Below are 27,185 nucleotides of genomic sequence, written 5' to 3' on the forward strand. Positions count from 1 at the left end.
TACGGCAACGTATATAAATCCTGTTGTTGTATGGGTATTCTTATCTCGTCGCTGTATCCAAATGTTGTGTTGGCAAACGGGTTGTATGTGTGAGTCTCAATCTTGACGATGCGATCGTCAAAGACTGGCTCTTCCTCGATGTTGAGAATCTCAGTCATTGTTCAGATGGCGCGCATCGCAAATCCCAAAGATTGTAAAAACGCAACGTTTGACGAGGTGAGTCTCTTCTTCGTAGTTGATTTGATATTAGCGAATGATGTTGCTGCTGGTCTGATTGTGTTCTTCGTGTCTTTATTCAACACGAGCATCCCGTCGCACGAGGGTGGCCCGCCGTCGTACGTGCAATCTAATTGTTATCTCTTTACCTCGAAAATCGAGCAATCGTCCCTTCTGGTCAGTAACGCGTAACACTAAATCAGTACGAAGACCGGCAGGTAAATGATCTACGTGGCGTTTCCGATATCTTATATCCTGGTGGTACCCTCGGTGAAAATTCGTGTATCGTGTGAACGAGTTTATCGTTGCTGTATGCACCCGCGGTCACGTTACACTCTATGCGGATAATGTTCACGTTGATAATATTAATCGCCATGTTCGATTTGTGCCATTTTCGCGGTTGCAGTATACGATTCGAGAATCCCAGCAGCGATCCAATGTTGTTGGGCATGCTAAAGTTTATTCTGTAGGCACACTTGATCTCGCTTCTCATCGTATTGTAATTAGCGCGGAGCACGATTGGGTAATCTTCATCGTCGACACCTTTATCGCTAACATCATTATGTTTTCGGGAAAGTGCACGTTTCAAAAATTCATGTATCGCTTGCAGCTCGTACGATCCCTCGGGAATCGTAATTTCCGCGTCGTCTGTGCCGTAGTAAAATTTATTATTCGAGGAATTCACATTCGATATAGTGTGATAAGTTTCAAAATCCGTCAGACCGAGCTCGTAGTCCGCGTCGCTCAAATCTATGGGCGGAAAGTAGGTCGCCGCGAGGACGTTACTCTTCCCAGTCAATGTTAGTGTTAGCGACATGTTGACAAAACTGAGTTAAATAACGCAATGTCAGTCTTTAAATTTGCGGCGAGAAATCTCGGAAAAACTGCAAGCACAACTGTCCGCAAATACTCTGATCATACGTTTGATAAGAGGTGTAATTGTATTCCAATTTCGGCACATTTAAATATCGCACCAATTCCTCGGGTGGTCGAAGATTGCCAAAACTGTTGAAATAAATTGCGCGATTTCTTCTTTTTGCATACGCCATCCAATGAGTGCCAGGACCGTCTGTACTGTCTAGATTAACGATACCACTCTCATTTTTTCGCGCGCCATTTATCGGTAAATTATTGCGCATAAATACACCTCTAAAGTATGGAATGTGCATACGTTTTGCAAGTTGTAGCAATTGCACATTTGTAGTTACACCTTTCGGCATTTTTAACGTTTTTTTGACGTTTTTTTTTTTCTTCGCTCCTCGTCCATATTTGTAAGGGGCGAGATACAGTCCGCGGCCTTCCATGGCGCGATTGTGGCGTAGTATCTCTTGCAACTGACGTTGCGCGGCTTTTCTGTCGTTTACCGCTTTTGCTACGCCAGCCGCTCCGCCAACCAGGGATCCGAGCGCGCCCAGCATTGGTAAAATCGGCAAAAATCCGCCTCGTTTCGCTGCCGAAAGTACCCTCCTCTTCGTCTTCTTCTTTTTCGTTTTCAAGCCCATGCCGAGCTTCGTCTTGGCCTTCATCGTTGTCCAGACAACTGTGGCCGCGGCTCTCTCACCGAGAGTCGAGTCTTTCGTGACGATACGAGTTTTCGCTTTCTCGGCGAGTACCTTATCCGCCGCGTGTCTCTCGGTGAGTTCGCTGCTCCGAGAGTACGCTATATTGTGTTCATGGCACGCCGCGTCCAATGGGTTGACACCTTGATCACCTCTAGCCAATCGCTTTTTCAAACGAGTTCCCGGGCCGCAAAATTGATAGCCGGGAATATGAAGCTCGACCGGAAGTGCGTTTATCGCACGATTTAATAGACCTGTGCCTATTTTCGTTGACATCCGTTGCAATCTCTAGACATTACTGAGCAAAGCGCGAGTCCGCGCAGCTATAAATAGGTGGACGTTGGAGGTCAAATCGGGAGTGAGAAAATGAAATTCGTGCAACAACCTCTGACGATACGAGTGATGAATTACGACGACAGAGTACGCTGCAGCGTGAACGAAGGTGTGCGCAAACACGGTACCGACAACTATACGCGCGATCGTTTGCGGCCCCTCAAACTGCGGTAAAACCAACGTGTTGATAAGCCTGCTGGAAAGTCCGCACGGTGTGCGTTTCGAGAACGTGTACGTGTACTCTAAATCGCTGCAACAGCCGAAATATCGCTATTTGGAAGATTTATTGACGCCGATTGACGAAATCGGCTACTTTACATTCTCCAATAACAGTGACGTCATTCCACCGAGCAAGGCTTATCCAAATTCAATTTTTGTCTTTGATGACGTGGCATGCGACAAGCAAGATACGATAAGAAAGTACTTCTCAATGGGGCGCCACTCGAACATCGACTACTTCTATCTCTGTCAGACATACGCGAGAATACCGAAACATCTTATACGCGACAACGCGAACCTGCTAATCCTGTTTAAACAGGACGCCACCAATTTGAAGCACGTGTACAACGATCACGTGAATACCGACATGTCGTATGAGGATTTCAGTGAGTTATGTCGTACTTGTTGGCAGCAAAAGTATGGATTTCTAGTGATAGACAAGGACAGCTCGCTTTCGAACGGGCGATACAGAAAAGGATTTAACGAGTTCGCGATACCGCAGAGCCATTAGTCGTCGCCAACAATCCTCCCGGTCGAGAGAAACTCTAGAGAGAGTGCTGCCGACATGGCTGATAATATTCGCGAGCGTGAAAAGGTTGTCAAGGAGATTGCGAAGACGGCCGAATCGATCCGCAAGAAACACCGCGCTCTGAAGACCGGAAAGATCGATGATGATATCGCCGTCAAAACTCACTTTAAACCTATTATCGAGCCGCTACAAAAGATTGTCGACAACGCGACGATTTCGGTGAAAAACGAGCCTAACATCGACGACGACGACGGTGTGAAGATCGAGACACGGTATGAGGGGGAAACACCGAAAAAGAGAAAACAAAACCATCAAGCGATATAAAGAGGAGGAGGAGGAGACATTGAAAAAAAGAAAATATGATATTTCGAAGCCATTGGACGCTTCATTGCCGACAACATCTACACCAAAAAACGCACAACCTGTGATACCCAAAACACTCGTAAACGAAAATGTTTTCGAAATCAAGCGTAACCCGCCCGAAATATCTCTTCACACTGGTTAAGATCGTTGGAAGGTCGACAAATGATGCGAAAGGATTGGGGGCCATTAGGACAAAAGTACATGGACGCTCTCCTCGGTGCTGATGAGAAGAAAGAAATTGATAATGTATACGGAGTCTATTTCGACGAGAATGAAATGCGCATCGGAAACAAGCGATTCGCGATTGACAAAGATGACAATATAATCATAGGCGACACGCGGTACATTGGAACGCCCGGATTGTACGAGTTGATCTTCAAGAAAAGACCTGATTACCAGGAGGATGATTTGCAAAAATACAAACATATATTATTGGCGACAAATGCGCATAAACGCAACTTTGATGTGCAAGGCCGTGTGAAGAGTAGCAAGGGTGACAAGTACAAATATATAATTGCACCGTTGCCGGAGGATTTTTGAGGGAAAATTGGGGGAGATAGGAGAAATAGGAGGAGGAGAGGAAGAGATTGATGGAGAATGGGAAAGAATAGAGGAGAGGATGAAGGAAGTATTGAGAGCAACAGAGGAGAACTGGAGGAAAGGGAAGAAGGAGAAAGAAGGATGGTGGGATGGGGAGTGCAGAGAGGAGAAAAGGAAGGTAAGGAGGGAGCTGAGGTGATGGTGGAGGGAAGGAGGAGAGGGGGAGGAATATAGGAAGAGAAGAGGGGATTACAAGAGATTGTGTGAGAGGAAGAAAAAGAAAGAAAACGAGAAATGGGAAAAGAATGCAGCAGAGGTGAAAAGAGAATCGGAGGTGTGGGAGATAGTAAACAGAAAGAGAAGAAGATGGAAAGGAATAAATGAAGAAATTGAGATGAGAAAGTGGAGAGAATATTTTATGAAGTTGCTAGGAGGAACAGAGGAGAGAAAGGTAAGAAAGGAAAGAAGAGAGGAGGGGAACAGGACAGAGGAGGAGGAGGAGGAGGAGGAGGAGGAGGAGGAAATAAGTAGAGAGGAAATGAGAGAGGCAATAAAGAAGCTGAAAGCAGGAAAAGCGACAGGGATAGATGAGATTCCGAATGAGGTATGGAAGTATGGAGGAGGGAACGTGGAGGATTGGATTTTTGTAATAGAATATGGAGAGGAAAAGGATGGCCGAAGAGATGGATAGAGGGAGTGATTACACCGATAAGGAAGAAAGGAGATGGAAAGGAGGTGGAAGACTATAGGGGAGTAACCATGATGCCATCAATGTATAAGGTATATACGATGATACTGACAGAAAGATTGAGGAAGGATGTGGAGGAAAAAGGAATAGTGCCAGAAAATCAGATGGGGTTTAGAAGAGGAATGGGAACAATAGACAACATATACGTGATGAATTATCTAATCAATAGACAACTGGAAAGAAAAGAGGGAAGGCTAACGGCAATGTTTGTAGATCTGAGAGCAGCATTTGACTCGGTAGACAGGGAGAAATTAATGGAGGCAATGGAAGAGAGAGGAGTAAGGAAAGGATTGAGAAGAAGGGTAGAGATGGTGATGAGAGAGACAACATGCAGGATAAAGATAGGGGAAGAAGTGGGAGAGAGTTTTTGGATTGAGAAAGGAGTAAGACAGGGGTGCCCATTGAGTCCAATACTATTCAACATCCTAATAGCGGACTTAGAGGAAAAAATGGGGAAGGTGAGAAGAGGAGGAGTAAGAATAAAAGAAAAAAGGATTTATACATTGGCATACGCGGATGATATGGTGTTGTTGATAGAGGAGGAAAATGAGCTGAGAAGTATGGTAGAAAGGTTAGAAGAATATCTAGACAACAAGAGATTGGAGTTAAACGCAAAGAAGACGAAGATAATGAGGTTTAGGAGAAAGGGAGGAAGATGGAAGAAAAGGGAGTAAAGATGGAAAGGAGAGAAAATGGAGGAAGTGAAGGAGTTTACGTATCTGGGATATAGACTTGTAACGGTTCACCTTTCCCGACGCCGCGGATCGGCTCGCCGGTTCCAGGATTCGGGAGGAAGGGGGAAATTCAGACTCGCTTATTCCTTAATATAAAAAAAACAGTGGGTTTATTCAAATAAAAAGAACAACTAAAAAAATGTTTAACAGCAGGTTACAGGTCATCCTACGGGTTTAGCGGATCGCTGGTATACGTAGTGAACGGTGATTGCACGGAGCGTCCGGTGGCGTGAAGCCTGAACAAAGAACTTAAGAGCTACCCGGTATATGTACAAAGCGTGAGGATCGAACGGAGCGTCCGGTGGCGTAAAGCCTGAACAAAGAACTTAAGAGCTACCCGGTATATGTACAAAGCGTGAGGATCGAACGGAGCGTCCGGTGTATTTACAAGCTCGGAGGCGTATATCCTATAACGGTGTCCAGATGGGACTTACAAGTTACCCGGTATACGATACTGGAGATACAACAGGTGGAGGCGCATAGCCTATAGCGGTGTCCTGATGGGACTTTACAATTTACCCGGTATACGATACTGGAGATACAACAGGTGGAGGCGCATAGCCTATAGCGGTGTCCTGACGGGACTTACAATTTACCCGGTATACGATGCTGGAGATACTAGGTACGGGGCGTAACGCCTTTATTCAAAACGGGGAGCTGTGAAGCCAACGTACGGCGGCATATAGCCTTATAATGATGTCCGGAAACCGGGAAACCCAGTATAACGACGAGAAGCCCGTCGCCCGGATGTTAGCAGGATGAACCGGAAACCGGGAAACCCAGTGTAACGACGAGAAACCCGTCGCCCGGCGGATAGCAGGATGGACCGGAAACTGGGAAACCCAGTGTAACGACGAGAAGCCCGTCGCCCGGCGTATTACAGGAGGAGACCGGAAACCGGGAAACCCGGTGTTACAACGAGAAACCCGTTGCCCGATACTAACGGTAGGAACCAGCGACCGAGAAACCCGGCACTTTCACAACGAGAAGCCCGTTGCCTGGTCTGGGAGATTTGGAACGGGACTGGTGCCGGCTCGTCCGCCGAGCCGGCTTATATACCCGTCCGTCGGTCCCCTACTCTGCGTCGAGTCCGTGGCGGGGGTACCGCGCCGGGATCGCGGTGGGGCGCCCCCGGGGTGGGGGCGGCCCGTGTGGAACGATTAGGGGCGCCTTTAGGCGCCAAAGCCTCACGTGGCGGGCGGCTGATCGGCCCGCGAGGCGTTAGTAACGGCTGCGCCGTTACATTACCCCCTCTCAAGACGGCGGATCATACGCGGCCGACCGAAACGGTCGAACTGGATGATCCACCGCCCGGAAGGGGGGTGGGTGTGCCGGAGGGGGTTTGTGCCCACGCTAGGCGGTCTTAGTTTTGTACCGGCCGAGTCGGGAGGTTGTTATGGAGGGCCGCGAGATGGCGGGGGGGGTGGCGGGGCGGTGTGCTGGAGGGGCTGCGGCTGCTAGTCCGGGGGCTAAGTCCCGCTAATGTCCTCGTCGCCTTCCTCCGGTGCCGTCTTGAGGTCCTGCACGTGGATGTGGCGGTGCCATCGTCCTCGGGCGTCCTTCAGGTCGACGATCACCGGGGATATAATCCGTCGAACCGTCATCGGCCCGCTCTATTTCGGGGCTAACTTGGCGTTAAATGCGTCGGCCTTGTTGGATAGGGGGCGGTCCCGCTTCCATACGCGGTCGCCCAGCTGCGGTCGCCAGTCTCGTCGCCGCATGTTGTATGGTTTTTCTTGTCGGTGGAAGGTCCGTGCGAGGTGGATCCGGACCACTTCGTAGGCGTCCTCCAGCTGGGTCTGGCGGGTGCTGGGTCCTGGGGCCGGTGCGGTTCCCGGTCGGTCCTCCGGGTGCGGTCGGGCGAGCTCCCGGCCGTGTATTATGTAGGCCGGGGTGTATCCGGTGGCCTCGTGTCGGGCGGTGTTGATGGCGAATTGCAAGGCGGGAATTCGCTCGTCCCAATCCTTGTGCCGTCGGCCGACGTATTGGCTGATAATTGTTTTGATCGTGCGGTTGGCTCGTTCTACCGGGTTACATTGCGGCGTGTATACGGGGGATGTCCGATGCTGGATCCCATAGGCGGCTAGCAAGGACTCGACGCGTCGTGCGATGAATTGGGTCCCGTTATCGGACACGAGGGTGGTCGGACATCCGTGTCGGTATATTAGCCGGTCGGTAAGCGCTCGGGCCACCGCGACGGCGGTGGCTTTCCGGAGTGGGACCATCTCGACCCACTTGCTAAATCGGTCCTGGATGGTTAACAGCCAGGTATGGCCGCTATTCGATCGAGGCAGGGGGCCGATCAAATCTACGGCGGATTGTTCCCACGGTGTTCAAACGGGGGTGGCCATCATCCGCCCAGCCGGTCGTTGTTGGCAGGCCTTATGCCGCGCACAATTAGTGCATCCTCGGACGTACCGGGCAATCTCCCGAAACATGCCGGGCCAATAATAGAGTTGGGCCACCCGAGCAAGTGTTTTAGAGATGCCCAGGTGTCCGGCGGCCGGGTCGTCGTGCATTCGTCGCAGTAGCGCAGGCCGTTGATCCGTAGGTACGCACCGCTTCCACTGTTCCTCAGCTGGCGTCTCCCGGAAGTCCAGATCATGGAGGATGTGCCGATATAACTGTCGGTTCTGTACCTTGTAGTCCGGGTGCTCGGTCGGGTGTCTTTGTACCTCGGTTAATTTTCGGTGGTACCACCGGCATTTCGGCCGGGTCACGGCTAAGGCTTCCGGGAGGCGAGAGAGAGCGTCCGCCACTTGGTTGAGCGTACCTCGCCGGTACTGGATGTTGAAGTCGTGCTGTTGCAACTCGAACATCCAGCGGGCCAGTCGCCCGGTAGGGGCCTCGATTCGTTGCAACCATTTTAGAGCTTGGTGGTCGGTCACGACGGTGAACTTGTAGCCCTCGAGGTAATCCCGCATTCGGCGTATGCCCCACACGACGGCCAAGCATTCCAGCTCATTGGCGCTATAATTTCGCTCTGCCGCGTTGAAAGTTCGGCTGGCGTACGAGATGACTCGTTCTCCCTCGCCGAGGTGCTGAGTCAGCACGGCCCCTAACCCGTGGGTGCTGGCGTCGGTCTGGAGTACAAATGGTTGGGTAAAATCCGGACAGGCGAGGACGGGTGCGGTGGTTAGCGCCTGTTTTAACTTCTGGAACGCGGTTTCTTCTTCCACGGCCCAGTTCCAGCGTGCCCCCTTCTTGGTGAGGCGAGTGAGGGGGGCGGCGATGGTGGAGAAGTCGGCGATAAATCGGCGGTACCACGACGCTACCCCCAGGAACTGTCGTACCCTGCGGAGGGTCGTGGGGACGGGCCAATCGGTAATGGCCCTCACCTTCTCCGGGTCTGTCCGGATTCCGTGACGATCGATCACGTGCCCGAGGTACCGGAGACGTGGTCGGCAGAAATGGCACTTCTCCGGGTTGAGGCGCAGTCGGGCGTCTCGCAGGCGACGAAAAACTTCGGCCAGATGGCCCAGGTGTTCCTCGAAGGTGCGTGATGCGATGACTATGTCATCCAGGTAAACGAGGACGTGGGGTTCCAAGGCAGGTCCCAGCACGGTATCGAGTAATCGCTGGAAGGTGGCTGGGGCTGAGTGCAGTCCGAACGGCATGACACGGAACTGCATCAGCCCTCTCCCTGGCACAGTAAAGGCGGTTGCGGGGCGGCTCTCCGGCGTCAGCGGTACCTGCCAATACCCGCTGCGTAAGTCCAACGTGGATAAATAGTGTGCGCCTCGCAGCTTATCCAACGTGGCGGTAATATGAGGCAGCGGGTAGGCATCTTTCTCGGAGGCCGCGTTTAGCCGGCGGAAATCGATGCAAAACCGGTAGGTCCCGTCCTTTTTCTTGGCCAATACTATCGGGGAGCTCCAGGCGCTGGTGGAGGACTCAATGACCCCTTCGGCCTCCATCCTTCGGACCTCCTGGTCTATGACGGTCTGCATGGCCGGATTGCGGGGACGGTACCGCTGTTTGATGGGCGGCCCCGGCTTGAGCCAAATTTGGTGTACGGCTTTGTCAGTCGGGCCGCGGACTGTTTCGAATTTTGGGAGCTCGCTACTCAGGAAGGCTTGTAGCTTTAGCGCTTCACTGGCGGTGCCCGGCCTGATGCTGGCCGTGGCGGCCCCCTCCTTGTTCGTGGCATGAGTGATGGACTTGGGCGGTGGGCGCAATTCTACCCCTAGTTTTGCCCAGAGGTCCACGCCTATCAACACGGCGTTGTCCAGTTGCGGGAGCACGGAGAAGCGGTGTCGGTGCGATTTTCCTTGCAACTTAACCGTTGTCTCGATAGTCTCGACGATAGGGACCTGGGTCCCGTCGGCCAGGCGTATCCCTGTTGCCCTGGAGTCTGGACTCGATGATGTGCGGCTAACTCGGCGGGCTGTGTTGGCATTAAGAAATGATATCTCCGAGCCGGAATCGAGGAGGCCCCAATACTGCTGCCCGGCGATCTGGATCAGGAGGTGCGGTCTTGGATTATAGTTTAAGCAGAGTCGGGCTGGACGACGGCCGCGACGTCTCCGGCCCGCGTCCCGTTTCCCGTCGGGGGGTGACAGTCGCGGGTAAGGACCCCGTCTTTGCCGCATTTGGAGCAGAATTTCTTCGGCGGTCTCTTACAATTTATGCGGGTATGCCCTCGTTGTTTACACCGCCAGCAACATTCCTCCCGACTATAGGTCGCGGAAGCTACGACCGGGGTGTGACTCGGCGGTGTGTCCTTTCGCCGTTCTTGCCTGCGTCGGTCGACCTCCTCGTATTCGGCGGCTCGGAAGCTGAGGTCTCCGACGCTGAGCACGTCGGTTCGACGGATGTGCAGTTGGTACTCTGGGTCCATGTTCTCATATAACTGTTCTAATTGATCCAGGGGTGAATATCCCCCAGCCCGTCTCATCATTGTCAGGACCTCGGTAGCGTACCTCTGGAAGGACTCCTTCGGGCGTTGTTGTCGTCCCTGGATCGTTCTTTTCATTTGCCGTTCGTACCCGCTCGGCAAGTATTGCCGACGGATGGCTTGTTGAAAGTCGGCCCAGCTGGCTATGGTATCGCGGATGTTGCGATACCATAGCAGGGCATCTCCCTGTAGAAGTTCTGGTAGTCCCAGTAGCATCTGGGCGTCGGTGTATCCGTACCCCAGGCACAGCTCTTCTGTGCGTTCGAGGAACGCCAAGGGGTCTTTGCCATCAAAATGGCACCCCCATTTCCGGATCTGATTCATGACCTTGGCTGGTTCGATGAGTGTCGGGGAGGTAGGTCCTTCGTCCTTGGTTGGGCCTTCAGTGGCCATCCCGATGCGAATAGTGGGCACAGCCATACGAGTTTGGAAAAACGCGGGGTTTTGCCCGACAAATCGGCGGAGGAGTCGGCGGATCTCGTCAAGAGTCCCCTGACTCTCAAGCCCGTGCCTCTCGGCCAAGGCAATGGCTTCGGATTTTGACAATCGGTTAATCCACGCGGGCATTTAAACAGGTCTAAGCGAGTCGGAATCTCCACTGGGCAGGTCCCTGTTCGGGCGCCATGTAACGGTTCACCTTTCCCGACGCCGCGGATCGGCTCGCCGGTTCCAGGATTCGGGAGGAAGGGGGAAATTCAGACTCGCTTATTCCTTAATATAAAAACAGTGGGTTTATTCAAATAAAAAGAACAACGAAAAGAATGTTTAACAGCAGGCTACAGGTCATCCTACGGGTTTAGCGGATCGCTGGTATACGTAGTGAACGGTGATCGCACGGAGCGTCCGGTGGCGTGAAGCCTGAACAAAGAACTTAAGAGCTACCCGGTATATGTACAAAGCGTGAGAATCGAACGGAGCGTCCGGTGGCGTAAAGCCTGAACAAAGAACTTAAGAGCTACCCGGTATATGTACAAAGCGTGAGGATCGAACGGAGCGTCCGGTGTATTTACAAGCTCGGAGGCGTATATCCTATAACGGTGTCCAGATGGGACTTACAAGTTACCCGGTATACGATACTGGAGATACAACAGGTGGAGGCGCATAGCCTATAGCGGTGTCCTGATGGGACTTTACAATTTACCCGGTATACGATACTGGAGATACAACAGGTGGAGGCGCATAGCCTATAGCGGTGTCCTGACGGGACTTACAATTTACCCGGTATACGATGCTGGAGATACTAGGTACGGGGCGTAACGCCTTTATTCAAAACGGGGAGCTGTGAAGCCAACGTACGGCGGCATATAGCCTTATAATGATGTCCGGAAACCGGGAAACCCAGTATAACGACGAGAAGCCCGTCGCCCGGATGTTAGCAGGATGAACCGGAAACCGGGAAACCCAGTGTAACGACGAGAAACCCGTCGCCCGGCGGATAGCAGGATGGACCGGAAACTGGGAAACCCAGTGTAACGACGAGAAGCCCGTCGCCCGGCGTATTACAGGAGGAGACCGGAAACCGGGAAACCCGGTGTTACAACGAGAAACCCGTTGCCCGATACTAACGGTAGGAACCAGCGACCGAGAAACCCGGCACTTTCACAACGAGAAGCCCGTTGCCTGGTCTGGGAGATTTGGAACGGGACTGGTGCCGGCTCGTCCGCCGAGCCGGCTTATATACCCGTCCGTCGGTCCCCTACTCTGCGTCGAGTCCGTGGCGGGGGGTACCGCGCCGGGATCGCGGTGGGGCGCCCCCGGGGTGGGGGCGGCCCGTGTGGAACGATTAGGGGCGCCTTTAGGCGCCAAAGCCTCACGTGGCGGGCGGCTGATCGGCCCGCGAGGCGTTAGTAACGGCTGCGCCGTTACAGACTACAGAGGAATGGAGGACAAGAAGGACAGGTGAAAATAGGATGAGAAGAGCGGCGGCTATTATGGGGCAAGTATGGGGAATAGGAAAGAGAAGGTTTGGAAAAGATTGGGGGAGAAGATTATGGCTTTTTGACAAATTGGTTTGGACAGTGATGAGCTACGGGGTGGAAATATGGGGGTGGAAGGAGAGAGAGGGAATGGAAAGGATGGAAGAAAGATACTTGAGATGGATATTAGGAGTAGAGAGGGAAACGCCAGGTTATATGGTGAGGGAGGAACTGAGAAGAGAGAAGCTGAGGATAAGAGCCGGAAAAAGGGCATGGAATTTCGAGAAGAGAATGGAGGAAGGAAGAGGAAGCGAGCTGGCGAGGAAATGCTGAGAGGAAATGAGAGAAAGGGCGAAAATAGGAAGAGTGGGATCGGAGTGGGAAAGGGAAAGGGAAGAATATTTTAGGAAAAGAGATAGGAGGATAGAGGAGGTGGAGGAGAGAAGAGGAATGGAGGAGGGATGGTTTGGGGAGTTAATAAGGAGGGATCTGGAGGAGCAGAGGAGGGAGAGGGAGGAGAGAATAAAGGGATCTGAATTTAACAGATGGTACAAGGAGGTTAGAGGAGAAGGAGTACCAGAATACTTAAGAAAGGATTGGGGAGAGAGTAGATGGAGGAGGATAGCAAGATTTAGATTAGGAAGTGAGATTTTAGAAAGCAGGTATTGGGAGGGAAGCAGAAAAGAGGAAATATAGGATATGTGGAGAGGAGGTAGAATCTTGGGAGCATGTATGGGAGAGGTGTGAAGTGAGGGGGGAGAGGAAAGAGAGTTGGCAGGAAGTAGTGAGGGAGATACTAGGAGAAAAGGGAGAGGGGGAAGGATGGATGAGTGAGATAGAGAGAGAAAGGGAGATAAGAAAAGGGAGAGGAGAGAGGAGTGTGGAGAGATTAGGAGGGAAGGAGGATGATTGGAGGAGAGAATGACGTGAGGGGGGCAAAGGGGAAGAATGTTTAAGAAAAGAAAGCAAGAGGAAATGGAAGTCCAAGAAGCGTGTGTGTGTGTACATGGGGTTGGGCAGAAGCCAAGGGGAGATGGGTTGGGCAACGGGCGACCCAAAGCGGAAGTCCAACCTCTTAGGACAGATAGGTTAAGTTAGCAATAAGATAGGTTAAGAGGTTAATAGCGAAGAGATCATGGTAGCGTGCGTTTTATATTTTTTGTTTTTTTGTTTTTTTTTTGTTTGTATTACTACCTTTGTATATGCGGCTGCTGTATTGTTAAATTGTAAGGGAATTGAAACCCCAAGGGGACCAATAAAATTTACTACTTACTACTTACTACTTACTACTTACTACTATAATCGCACCGTTGACGCGGGTGCAATCGGACGACCCAAAATCTGGCATGGGAATGCCTCGCGCTATGACGCTAACCAACAATAAGATTGATTACGTGCACTGGGACGACCCCAACGAGCTAGTGGATCGCCTACGATTGCTCGATGCTTCGCACCAAGCTGGCGACAACGCGCATGACAACGAGATTTTGTCGATTATCGAGGAACTGCGGGAAGCGGGCATTATTATAAATTAAACAAGGTTCCCGACAATCTATTCAGTTCATCGTGTGACACTTTACAAAGCATTGAAAAAAATGTCTATCAATAAATTTGGCTTATTCGAGAGGAGAAATGATGCAACCCCTGGCACAAACGATCAATGGTATAGATTGATTAGAAAATGCGTGCGCAAAAACGCTCTGCATCGCGTCGCTACAGATTATGACGCGAGATTGCGCAAGATTCGCCGTGTAGCGCAACCTGAGGCGGATACCGATGTCGTCAACAAATTGTACCTGGAAGAGTGCTTTAAAACATTGATGATCCAACAAAAAGAGTCAGATGAGAAGCTGGCTGCGTTAGAAAAGGATGTACGAGCGTTGGAAACTGCGATAAAAAGCTTCTGCGTGCGCCAAACACTACCTCAGACACAGGCATCTAATGGGCGGTTGGCTCAGAAACGTCTATCAAACAGTTGTGAAACGTCTAGAAGGGATTCTCGAGTGGTTGCAAACGAACAGCTACGAAGGATTATCAGCGTGCTACCAAACAACAATGAGTGGCATCAGTGACCGACCCGGAAGCAACAGTGAACGACCCGGAAGCAGCAGTGAACCTCCTGGAAACGGTGGTGAACGCGACCGCTACGATCGAGGTTACGATCATGTCAAACAGAGTTGCGAACGAGGCTACGAACAAGTCCTTAAAGGTTACATACAAGGCTATCAACAACTCAGTAAGGGTTGCGAACAGCTCAGGGACGGCTGCGAACGGGCCAAGGCGGGCTACGAACGGATCAGAAACGACTTGGGACGAGGCTGTGATCGAGTCAGGAACGATTTTCGAATGGGCCAAGGACGTGAGTGAACGAACGTGAAAGAACCCGAAACAACGTGGTACGAACGTGAAAGAACACCGAAACAACGTGAAAGAACCCGAAACAACGAGAATTTAACCCGAAAGAACCCGAAACAACGAACCCGAAACAACGAGGCACGAACCCGAAAGAACGAGAATTTAACCTGAAACAACGAGGCACGAACCCGAAAGAACGAGAATCTAACCCAAAAGAACAAGGCACAAACCCGAAACAACGAGAATTTAACCCGAAAGAACGAGACACGAACCCGAAACAACGAGGCACAAACCCGAAACAACGAGGCACGAACCCGAAAGAACGAGAATCTAACCCAAAAGAACAAGGCACAAACCCGAAACAACGAGAATTTAACCCGAAAAAAACCCGAAACAACGAGGCACGAACCCGAAACAACGAGACACGAACCCGAAAGAACGAGAATTTAACCCGAAAGAACGAGAATAAATAGTGAAAATAACAACGAGCAACATAGTTTGGAGAAACGGCAGTTGGTAAACGAGTTGCACGCGTCAGCGAGAAAAAATTTCCCTCGAAGACGAAGACATGTCATAGTGCGAGGATACGATGATTTGTGGCAAGCCGACATTGTCGAGATGCGTCCATACTCCCGTTTCAACAGAGGTTACCACTACATACTCACCATCATCCATGTGTTGAGCAAGTATGCGTGGGCTGTACCACTCAAAAGTAAAGGAGGAAGCGAGACAGCTGACGCAGTCGCCAAGATAATTCGGGATAGCAAGAGATGCCCGAAAAACATGCAAAACGATAACGGAAAGGAATTTTACAACGCCGATGTGCAACGACTTATGCGAAGACATAACATTAATCACTATTCTACATATTCGATATTGAAGGCGTCGGTCGTCGAGCGATTCAATCGCACGCTAAAGAACGACATGTGGAAGATGTTTACGCTGAATGGTACTTACAAGTGGTTCGACATGCTACCACGTCTCGTATCAGATTACAACGGACGCAAGCATCGAACGATTGGTATGCGACCCGCCGACGTTACCCCCCCGCGATCGCCGAAAGACTCTTGGCTACCGTGTACAATCGTGTAAAAATCGCGGGCCCGCAAAGTTCAAAGTAGGTGATCAGGTACGCGTCAGCAAATACAAACAACTTTTCGAGAAGGGATACACGCCAAATTGGACAACCGAGGTGTTTAAGATTGTTAAAGTGCAGCATACTAATCCCGTAAACATATCTACTCGAGGATTATCGCAAGACACTACGCGGGATGTTTTAACGGTGCGCAGACAACGAACAGTATATATTAAAGTTCCCGAAACAGTTCCGAACAGTCCGAACAGTAACAGTTATCGAGAACATTGTCGAACAACGAGGTATCGAACAGTAAGTTAGCGAACAGTTACCGAACAGTAGGACCGCACACAGAACAGTTACGAACACTGAAACAGTATTAGTCGCACCACTCCTAAATTCTAACTCTAAGTCCAAATTCTAAAATCCTAACTCTAATTCTAAAATTCTAACGTCTTCTAAGTATAATATTTAACTCTAAATTCTAAGTCTAAACTAAATTTATTCTAAGTTTAATTTTTGAAAGTTTTAGATTTTTGGTCTCGCATTTTGTAACTACTTACGAATTAAATTACCGTGTATTGTGTATCATTGTGGGATGGTGAATAATGATTGAAATGACTCTCGTTAGGTGATGGAAACTAGTGGTTTCAGGTATTCTTCAAAAATTCTCAACTCCCGTGATAAAATTTACGATTTTAGCTAGCGTTTTTTAATTACGTTTATTAAATTTGTTTTTTAATGCATACGGCGTTTGAATTCAGAATAATTCAAACTGTGTTTGGAGCGGACCACCGCTCATCACAGTCAGAATTAACATTCTCAGCATTTGCCAAAATAAGGAATTGATAGTGAGGTCCGCCGCATATCAACCCTCCTTATTTGAGTAATCATTCAGAGGATGCATCAAATTCAATATGCATATGCCTAAGACGCCGACGCGCAGGAAGAAGAATCAATTACGAAAACTAAACCGACTTTATCGCGAATCAGCGACCGAGGAATATTCTCAATTCCTCGGAGTGGAATATCAGGCCGATCCTGAATACGAGAACATTTTCAACATTAAAAATAATAACAACGGACGAACTCCTACAGTGGAAGTGCATACCAATAACGTTCCAACACGACGCCTGCCGCCGCCAAACATCCCAGTGAACGACCCTCGCCGCACGCACTACCTCCAAGTACGAGCCGACACGATCAAGAAAGTGCTACTAAAGGTAAGTGAAATTCACGTTAACCTAAGGAATCGCGCGTGTTAGCAAATTCAGAGACGCTTCTACCACGTGGAAGAGAACATTCTAGAAAAATCTCCGACGCATTTTTCCTCTTTTCCATCGTCACTGCGGAAGCTATAAAAAAAAGGTCGGGCTATAAAACTAGGGGGTCGACCACCACATGCGGTGCCACTCTCGGAATTCTAACACGGAAAAACGCAAATAGTTCAATCTCTTAAAAATCTTGTGTCTCAAAAAAAATAACTTCGTAAATCCGTACAACAAGGTAGTCATTTAAACAATAATCAATTGAGAACACTTTCGATTTACCAACATTACCGACGATATACCGACATACGTTCTTTTACCGACGTTATCAACAATATACCAACATACGTTCTTTTACCGACGTTATCAACAATATACCAACATACGTTCTTTTACCGACATTACCGACGATATACCGACATACGTTCTTTTACCAACGGGTTATCGACACCTTACTGGCACCTTACCAGTGTTTTACTGAACAATTACCGACGGTTTTGCCGACGACTACTAACTTCTCGATAACTGCCGGGTTCACCGAAGATCTACGAGCGAATGACGCATTATCAATTCGATTACGCCACAAACACAAATGTGCCCACTCACCCTTAGAGGTATAACTCCTCCTCCAGAAGTTAATCTCTTCGTACCGTTTAAACCCTTATTCTATTGCCAAGTTGGTGTCGGGTACATCCATTTTGAGACTAAGGCAGCTCTCTGCATTTCATGCTACTCCACCTTACCTAGAGTCTCGAAATTACTTTGGACAAGGATTCGGAAGCATACTCTAATCATAGGCGGAACACCTATCGGAATAAATTGCGGCGTCTGCAACTTCCGACTTACCCTCACGCGAATCGGTGATTTGTGCGAGCTTTGTCAGTTTACGTACGAAGATTACTTACGCAACCCCAACGACGTTTCGCATAGAGCAATCGACGAAGCTATCTTTATTACAGTAGAGTCACAGGTAGGTCCCACGCAATAATCCGATCACCTCAGTTCCAGCGCGAATAACCTCAGATCGCGGGTATCCCCGGGGAGAATCGCATAGATTCGCGTACCCGTAATAGCGATCGTGTCTCGTGGAAAAAGCCGAGCTCTGCATTCAAATTTTCGCAGCCGGGACCCCACGAGACGTAACACGTAGGACAAGAAGGCCCCTTAATTTACATGTCCAGATCTTTCCAACGCGAATAATCGTTCGATCCCCTTCTCCAGACGTTTATTCGCCCATAAATAATCTTCCGCCTTACATTGATTATTCTCATCCGCAATTTCCGGATCCGTCACATTCAGAATCAAATACGAATCATAATTTCTTACCCGATCCCGAATATTATATTCCGGATCCAAGCCAACATATCGTATCATCATACGATCCCATTCTACAACCTCGTAACGAACAAGGCCTCTACATTTTCGACGAGGACACCGCTAACCTCACATTCAACGACACTCGCGATTTCATCCCCGAAGGAGCTCGGGACAACTTCGCATCTTTTATTACTTACCTTAATCAGTCTGACAATCCGGAAGAGGAACTTAGCAATATTATAACTCGATTTCAAGTTCCCCACGAACCACGTCAGGACCTATAACCCTTATATCAACGAGAAGGTTTTATGAATAAATAAACGATATTATACTAACAAATTATCTTTATTTATCAACCCGACCCGACAGTTTCCTTCTCTGTCCGATACTCTCAACCGAATCTCAAGCTCTCGGCATCCCTGGGTATAGTCGGCCTAGCAGGTTGCCCATAAAAAATAGAGAGCAGCTTCTCAAACGTTTAACCGAGGTAGACGCGAGAGAAGACCGACTTGTGCAGAAGGCAACTTACCGCCAGGTGAATTGTTGGACGTAACACCACATACGAGCCGAAGCTCTAACGGGGAAGTGGGCCACGTCTCCCCGGGATGTGGAATTCTTCCACACCCCGAAGAGAGCCCCCAGAGACGGAGGGCGTGCCCCCGAGACCGGGGGCAGTGTACCTCGGAAGGTACTGATCGCTCTTGGCACCCCTCGCAAGGCTATTCCCTTGCGAAGGGTGAGCCCCCCCACCACGGCAAGGTGGCGATCAACGGGGGGGGAGATTCCATCTGCCTAACGAACCTTTAGGAACTACAAAAGCGACTCAACCCTACATTCCAACTATTAACGAAATTCCTATACACAATAAACAATACAGGTTTCCTCCTGTCCATAAAGAAGAAATCGATAAACAAGTCAGCGAATTATTAAATAATAATTTAGTCGAATATTCCACATCACCGTATAATTCACCAATCTGGATAGTATCGAAAAAAACAGATTCACAAGGCAATAAACGTTGGCGTATGGTTATAGATTATCGAGGATTAAACGAAAAAACTATAGAAGACGCTTACCCTCTTCCTAACATAACAGACATTCTTGACCAATTAGGATCAGCCAAATACTTTTCAATATTTGATCTAGCTTCCGGATTTCATCAAATTTCTATGTCACCTAAAGACGCTCACAAAACAGCATTTTCTACGCCATATGGGCATTATCAATTCAAGCGCATGCCATTCAATTTAAAAAACGCACCTGCTACTTTCCAAAGACTTATGGATAATGTATTATTGGGACTACAAGGAAACGAATTATTCGTCTATATGGACGATATTGTCATTTACGCACGATCATTAAGAGAACACGAAATCAAATGTGAAAGATTAATGCAAAGATTACGAGACGCGAATTTACAACTACAGCCAGATAAGTGCGAATTTCTAAGGCACGAAGTAGCTTATTTAGGCCATATAATAGGCGCGAACGGAGTCAAACCAGACCCGGACAAAATAAAATCAATAATGCACTTTCCAACTCCAAAAAATCCGAAAAATATAAAACAATTCCTTGGTTTAGCCGGATATTACCAAAGATTTATATCTAATTTTTCTAAAGTCGCGAAACCATTAACAGATTTATTGAAAAAGAATAGCATATTCAATTGGCAATTAAAACAAGTAGAAGCTTTTAACTCTTTGAAACACTCGTTATGTTCAAATCCCATTCTCCAATATCCTGATTTTACTAGACCTTTCATACTAACTACCGACGCATCAGGGTATGCTATAGGCGGAATTTTAAGTCAGGGACCGGTAGGAAAAGATCTTCCTGTCTCATACACTTCTCGAATTTTAAACACCGCGGAACAAAATTATTCAACAATTGAAAAAGAATGCCTAGCCATCATATATTGTATTAGCCATTTCAGACCCTATTTATACGGAAGACTTTTTACTATAATAACTGATCACAAACCTTTAATTTGGCTACATTCTATAAAAGACCCAACTTCCAGACTCTGGAAGTGGAAAACTAAACTAGCAGAATACAATTACGAATTTAAATACAAAAAAGGATCACTAAATAATAATGCCGATGCTTTATCGCGAAATCCACCTACGGATTTAGTTTTACCAATATTTGCTTCAGATAATGATGAGTCATCCGATGAATCTATATTTTCAAGCAGACCAGGACCTTCCGTCAGACCAATTGAAACAAATGCTTTAATCCCTTACCGCAGTAATAATATTGATAACCCTAATTATGTTAATATAACTGAAAACAATTCTGATTCAGATGACGAAAGTTCAATTCCTGACAACGATAATCACGACTATGCAAATATGTCAAATTTAAATTTAGAATACGATTACGTCGACCCAGTAATTTTGGAAACTATACCAATTATAAAACCCTCTCCCGAAATTCCGAGTAAAGTAAAAATACGCGAAATAAGAGACAACTTATTAAGCCAAAAGGATAATCATGTAATTTTTATAAGTCTAGACGGATCACTCTACGACAAGGGAGCCGAACTTTATTCCACTGCAAATCTTTTACCCACATACGAGAATCTTAATTTTGAAAGAGTTAACGTAAAGAAAATCAAATTTAATAATTTAATATCAATTCCAATAAGAACGAATAATCGACTGTCTATAGAACCGCAAACTGTGAAAAATTGTATACGCTTTTTATTAGACTGTGTTAACGAATTACAATTAACTTCCTTTAGCATTAGCAAAACGCATAAATTCGATGACATTCCCTGGTCATACGTTGTTAATCAATTGAAGAAATTTTTTTATGACACCCGCGTAAATATACCTATTTGCCAAAATTTAGTCGATCACCCTATCCCTACAGAACGCGTAAAATTAATTTCAGAAAACCATGCATCAGCATGCGGTGGCCACAAAGGAGTTACGAAAACGTTTAATAGACTTCGACCTCATTACTTTTGGAGCACAATGAAACAAGATATTCAAAAATTTATTAGAAAATGTTGCGAGTGTCAGTTAAAGAAATTAACGCGCGTTAAAACCAAGCAACCAATGATTATTACAGATACCCCCGGCACAGCTTTCGACAAAGTTTTACTAGACATAGTAGGGCCACTCCCTATTACGAATAACGAAAATAAATATATTTTAACCATGCAAGATTTATTAACAAAGTACTCTATAGCAGTACCATTAAAAGAAGCCACCTCATTAACGATAGCCGACGCTTTTACGAAAGAATTTATTTGCATTTATGGAACTCCCAAGGCTATCCTTACCGATCAAGGTACCAATTTTTTATCAACTTTAATACGTATCGATACGTATTAAAGTTGATAAAAAATTGGTACCTTGATCGGTAAGGATAGCCTTGGGAGTTCCATAAATGCAAATAAATTCTTTCGTAAAAGCGTCGGCTATCGTTAATGAGGTGGCTTCTTTTAATGGTACTGCTATAGAGTACTTTGTTAATAAATCTTGCATGGTTAAAATATATTTATTTTCGTTATTCGTAATAGGGAGTGGCCCTACTATGTCTAGTAAAACTTTGTCGAAAGCTGTGCCGGGGGTATCTGTAATAATCATTAACAAAGAAATTCAATATTCAGCATTTTAAAACCACTGCCTACCATCCTCAATCAAATGGATCTATAGAACGGTCACATCACGTATTAATAGAATATTTAAAAACACAAATCGATAAAGAAGATAATTGGGACGAATACATTAAACTCGCCATGTTTTCCTACAATACAAGCGTCCACGAAGGAACAAAATTTTCACCATACGAACTAATATTCGGACGACTAGCCAGATTGCCATCCGCGTATCAACCTATTGAAGAACCTCTAGAACCTACTTATCAAGAATACATAAACACTTTGTTCAATAAATTATATGATATCCGCGAAGAAGCGCGACAAAATCTTATTAGAGCCAAAGAAAGAAGCAAATACTATTATGACCAACGTATAAATTCTCGACAGTTTAAGATAGGAGATTATGTTTTCTTACTAAAGGAACCGAAGAAAGGAAAATTTTCAGCACACTACGTAGGACCCTATGAAATAATAGGGATCCTACCTTCCAACAACGCCAAAATCCTAATCGACCATAAACCGCGGATTGTCCATATCGATAAGTTAAAATTAGCACATATAGAACCAGGTTAAAAAACAGTATTTCTAATTTTGGGTTTCAGATGTGTTGGCATTGCCAACCAGTCCATCCAGGACAAACTACAAACTTTTCACTACATCAGATATTCGCATTCGCAAGCTGCGTAAAGGTATACGGATATCGTAACGTAGTCACTAATTCTGCACGTTGCACGAATTGTTATTCAAATCTCGATCTAGCCGCACGTTCCTTTTACCAAACACGGTATACTCACGCCGTTGTGATTGGATTAGGTTATCCTGAACCACAGTGTTCTGTATGTTCCGAGCTCCTAACAATTTCCAAACCAATACGAAGTTGTATAATTTGTACTAATTATTTAATGAGCATAAATCAAGAACTACCCTTTTAACCACCTCTAGTTGTTTAAACTTTAAAAAATGTCTTCCAACAATCCATGCGATCATAACGCAACAGCCTCTAATACGTACTACGAACATCCTAATATTGTCGAACTCCACACCCTGTTAAAGAGATTCCCTTTAATACAAAAAATTTTTTCCTAATATACATAGAGCTAGATGCTACAAAAGCACAGTTTACGATAATTATTGCCAAATTTGTCGCATCACGCGAAGAACCCGATCCGTACCTAAAGACATTTACAATTATCACGTTTTAGTTTGCGAATCCGCACCTCCTATTCCATGCCTCAACTGTCGCTATGTTTGTTATAAAATCGAACCCGTAACTAATTGTGAAGAATGTTTCTTTACCTATATTCAATACGTAGTAAACGTATGGAAACGCAACCATACCATCAGACACTGGGACGGAAAAGTACCCACCATTAATCATTATCAGCCTACGCTATAAAACAATACATTAATAATTATTATTATTTTACTAGATGTAAGGACGAATGACCACCGCGTCATATATATATATATATATATATATATAATTCTAAGATTATTCATGTATAATAATATATGTATTCCTGATTGTAGGTTCGCTATCAGCTCAGACGCCAATAAGATTATTAAAATCTCAACGCTAAAATTACAGGTATATTTTAATAATACGATATATGTAAAATTCTCATTTCAGAAAACCATCCTAACTAAACAGGTTGTTCAGCATGGAACCCTGTGCATTATTCAAAACTTTATTCTTACTATTTCTAGCCATTATTTTTTATCTTTGTATGAGGTATGCTTTACTTAAGTACATTTCATACAAAACTCTCGATATTGCATGAGACTCATATCCACGCAATATTCTAGCTAATACAATACACCTTATATTATTACAGATTGTCGTTAACTCGCTCACTGGTAATAACTCCATTCCTCGCGAGAGTTATCTATCAATATAGTATTCAACCATTATGAATAGCCTCGCGAAAACCTTAACGTACTTAAAAATGTAATATATTATACGCTCATACTTGCATTAACTCGGAGAAAACGACTCCAGCTTCACCAGTGAACGAGCTAATTATATCCTACCCAATAGCAAACTTTCGAATAATGTTTACGAATCTTACAAAAGACACGGGCAGAAAACCTGCAACCGCGCAATTGATATACATAGATATAAGACGCAAAATTAATTTATAACATATATATCCGTGCGTTAGCATGCACTCGTACACGTATGTATGATTGCACGCACACACATATATATATGTCCATGTGCGAGTCTAAAACAAACATAAAATAATAAAATAACGACGGTAAAATCAAGTATATTATACTATTCAATTATTAGAAGATTTATCACGCACCGTTATCATGTCCGAAGCCAGGACTGCCTTTGCACATGCACATGTATATATCTATAAATGCGTACACACGCACATATCAAATAATATATATATATAAAAATATTTAATTTAGTAAATTAGTCCGATTGTGCGTTACAGCTTGTCATGATGTTAGGGATTATTCTAATACTCTCCGTTAAAACTTCGTTCGCCTTGATTGGATTTGATTGTGGTGGACAGCATCTCAACATCACCGCCGTTTCCCTCTTAGATGTAAGAGAATGCAATCTCCATCATCAAACCCCAAACTCCACAGAAACTTATATACAACTATTACAACTTTCCGAATATAACTATGCAGAAGTTATACAGTGCAAACTAGAGATATCCCGCACGATATATCATTGTGGCATGCATTCGCACATCTCGGTCGTCTTTAACGGAAAAGCAGATTACGTCCAGGAAACCGGATATTCTCAATGCTTGCGAATGTTTCAAGATGGCACCACATCCTTGAGACCCGCTCACTTAATTAGTGGACTTAAAATCAACCAAACTTCTTATCACAGCCTTACGCTAGCTGGCGAATTAAAAACCGATGGAACGTGTAAGGGTACGGAATATACTGACCCTTACGGTACATGGGACAACGTAATCGTTCAAGCAGTTGCTAAAATCTCACTCAAATCATCTTACGTGCCAGTACAACTCGAACACGGAAAAATCAAGTTAAGGTCAGGAACAATCTGTACACTGGCCGATAGCTTCTGTTTGGATTCTGACGACGGCTACACCTTTTGGAAACCGGTACCTATGAAATCATGCAACTTCAATCAATACGATGTACTATACGAAGGACTAGCGACTAAAATAGCAGGCGATAATTCCCCCATCGTCTACAGTCTTACCACCCAAGACATCACATTCGCCTTGACTAAGACTAAAGAACAACCTCTATGCGGATACACTTTGCTTCGCACCGAACATCCGAAATTATTTATTCTGGAAACAAAGCAAGGCCAAACCTTTGCCAATAAAGGTACGATCACTGTGGATAACCTCGATATATTCACCTTACATGAATTCCAAGTTTGTGTATGTTGAAAAACATATCCGACATCAAATGACATCTCTGTATCATGATGTCATACAACAAAAATGTGAACTAGAAAGACAAGTAATAACCAACGCCTTATCCTTTGCAACTCTCTTGCCTGATGAATTCGCGTATAGTCTAATGAAATCGCCGGGATACATGGCCGTCACCACTGGAGAAGCTGTCCAGATCATAAAATGCATCCCTGTAGAAGTCACCGTACGTCCAACCAAAGAATGTTGTAACGAGTTACCCGTAACCATCAGAAACGCTTCTTACTTTCTCACACCCAAATCAAGAATCGTCACAAAAATCGGGAACGAGCGAGAATGTTCTCAAGAATTACCAACGTTATACCGGATAGAGGACACTTGGGTACAGTTCACGCCAAAAGCACAAGTAAGACAGTTGTCACCTCAACAACTACGACCCATGGCATCTCTTACCTGGAGTTATTTAACACCCGGACCACTAGCTGTTAGTGGAATCTATACGCAGCAAGACATAGAAAAATTGAGAGACCACATTATGTTTCCCGCAGAGAAACCGGCACTGCTCAACGCCGTCGCCCGTGGGCTCATCGGACATCCAGTTAACGCCGATTCCGTCTCGTTATACAAACTACTAGACGAAGAATCGCTCAACAAAATCGTAGACAACACCGCGGCAAAAATATGGAAAGGATTCATGAGTTTTGGATCAGCCACGGCCGGTGTCGTTGGAGTATTTATGATCATTCGCATTGCTAAATTAACAATTGACACCATCATCCATGGATACGCACTACATACCGTATATGGATGTAGTCTACATCTAATAGGAGCATTATGGGACTCTTTAACTAACCTCTTGCTTCACCTCAGCCGCAAGAATATGAACGAAAAGGAAGAAAAGAATAAATTCCCAGAAGACGTCACATCCCTCGCCACTATTTCAGACGCACCTCCTGCACTACCAAAGGAACCACCAATAATAAGTCAGCCCCAACTTCAAGGCTATAACACCAGACGACCTGGAGAAATGGAATCCACAAATATAACTATCCCTCAGACATATAATGACTTACAGCAGCATCTTTATAACCTCGAATAAAACCCTAGGTCAACGTCGGGTTTTATTCTCAAATAGGAGGGGAGATGTAACGTCCAGACAAATTTCAAAAATTCAATCTTTTTCAAAAATTTATCCTTTAACATATCAGTCATGACAATCTCTAACCTACATGAAAGACCGGTATTAACAAATATTTAATCACACATATAATTACTCATAAGTTAAAACATGTTTTCTCACAAATGACAATGGGAATAACAACCCATTTTTAAATAATATTTCTATCATAAAAAGCATAATTAGGGTGCCCCGCTCCGGATCATTTGTTAGGAAACATACAGGTTAGAGAATAAGCACGCCTATAGCAAATATATTATTAACCTTAAAACTCTCATTTATTAGGAGACTAAAAATTTATATGCTGTTACAACCAGCCCCTCTCCCACCTATATTTTTCACAACGCATTGCTTGTTCGCTTTAGTATAAGTTCAATCCCGGCGTGTTGCTTAAAGAAATAAGTAGACACTAGATACTAGACATTAGACGCTAGACATTAGACACTAGACGCTAGACACCAGATACTAGACACTAGATATTAGACATTAGACACTAGACATTAGACACTAGACGCTAGACACTAGACACTAGATACTAGACACTAGATACTAGACATTAGACACTAGACACTAGACACTAGATACTAGACACTAGACATTAGACACTAGACATTAGATTCAAGATGGCCGACATTAGTGGACAACACCACCAGGCGGCGCGACGGTGAACATAGAAAGGAACGACACCCACCATCTAGACGCACCCGATGACGAAGGACAGGCGAGTCACTTCTAGTTCCGGCGTCAACGTGTGAACACCGATTCCCGCGTAACTCCGCATCGACTTAAGTGACGCCGTTCCGACGCGTGCTAAATACGACCGAATTCTTAACGTCTCGACTAGAAAACGACGACTTGTAACCGGGCGACGTAGATAATTCAAACATTATACACCGATTCTTGTTTTACTATATTTTAGAAACATAAGCTCGTTAACCATAATCGCCGCCTC

At 46.0% G+C, this 27,185-nt stretch overlaps 2 protein-coding genes across 2 annotated transcripts; both read left to right on the forward strand.

Moving 5' to 3' along the window:
* The first annotated feature begins 2,892 nt into the window (after positions 1–2,892).
* LOC146723020 (uncharacterized) lies at positions 2,893–13,589 on the forward strand. Its single transcript, XM_085483346.1, has 3 exons — positions 2,893–3,128; positions 3,363–3,725; positions 13,349–13,589. The coding sequence occupies exons 1-3, from the start codon at positions 2,893–2,895 to the stop codon at positions 13,587–13,589; spliced, it is 840 nt and encodes a 279-aa protein (XP_085339472.1).
* Positions 13,590–25,030: 11,441 nt separating this feature from the next.
* On the forward strand, positions 25,031–26,155 carry LOC146723021 (uncharacterized). Its single transcript, XM_085483347.1, has one exon. It carries the CDS (start codon positions 25,046–25,048, stop codon positions 26,153–26,155), a length of 1,110 nt encoding a protein of 369 aa, XP_085339473.1. The 5' UTR covers positions 25,031–25,045.
* Positions 26,156–27,185: the final 1,030 nt, after the last annotated feature.

This window comes from Nylanderia fulva, unplaced genomic scaffold, assembly GCF_048542155.1.
Source record: "Nylanderia fulva isolate GAGA-0341 unplaced genomic scaffold, ASM4854215v1 Scaffold245, whole genome shotgun sequence".
In the NCBI taxonomy this organism is placed as follows: Eukaryota; Metazoa; Arthropoda; class Insecta; order Hymenoptera; family Formicidae; genus Nylanderia; species Nylanderia fulva.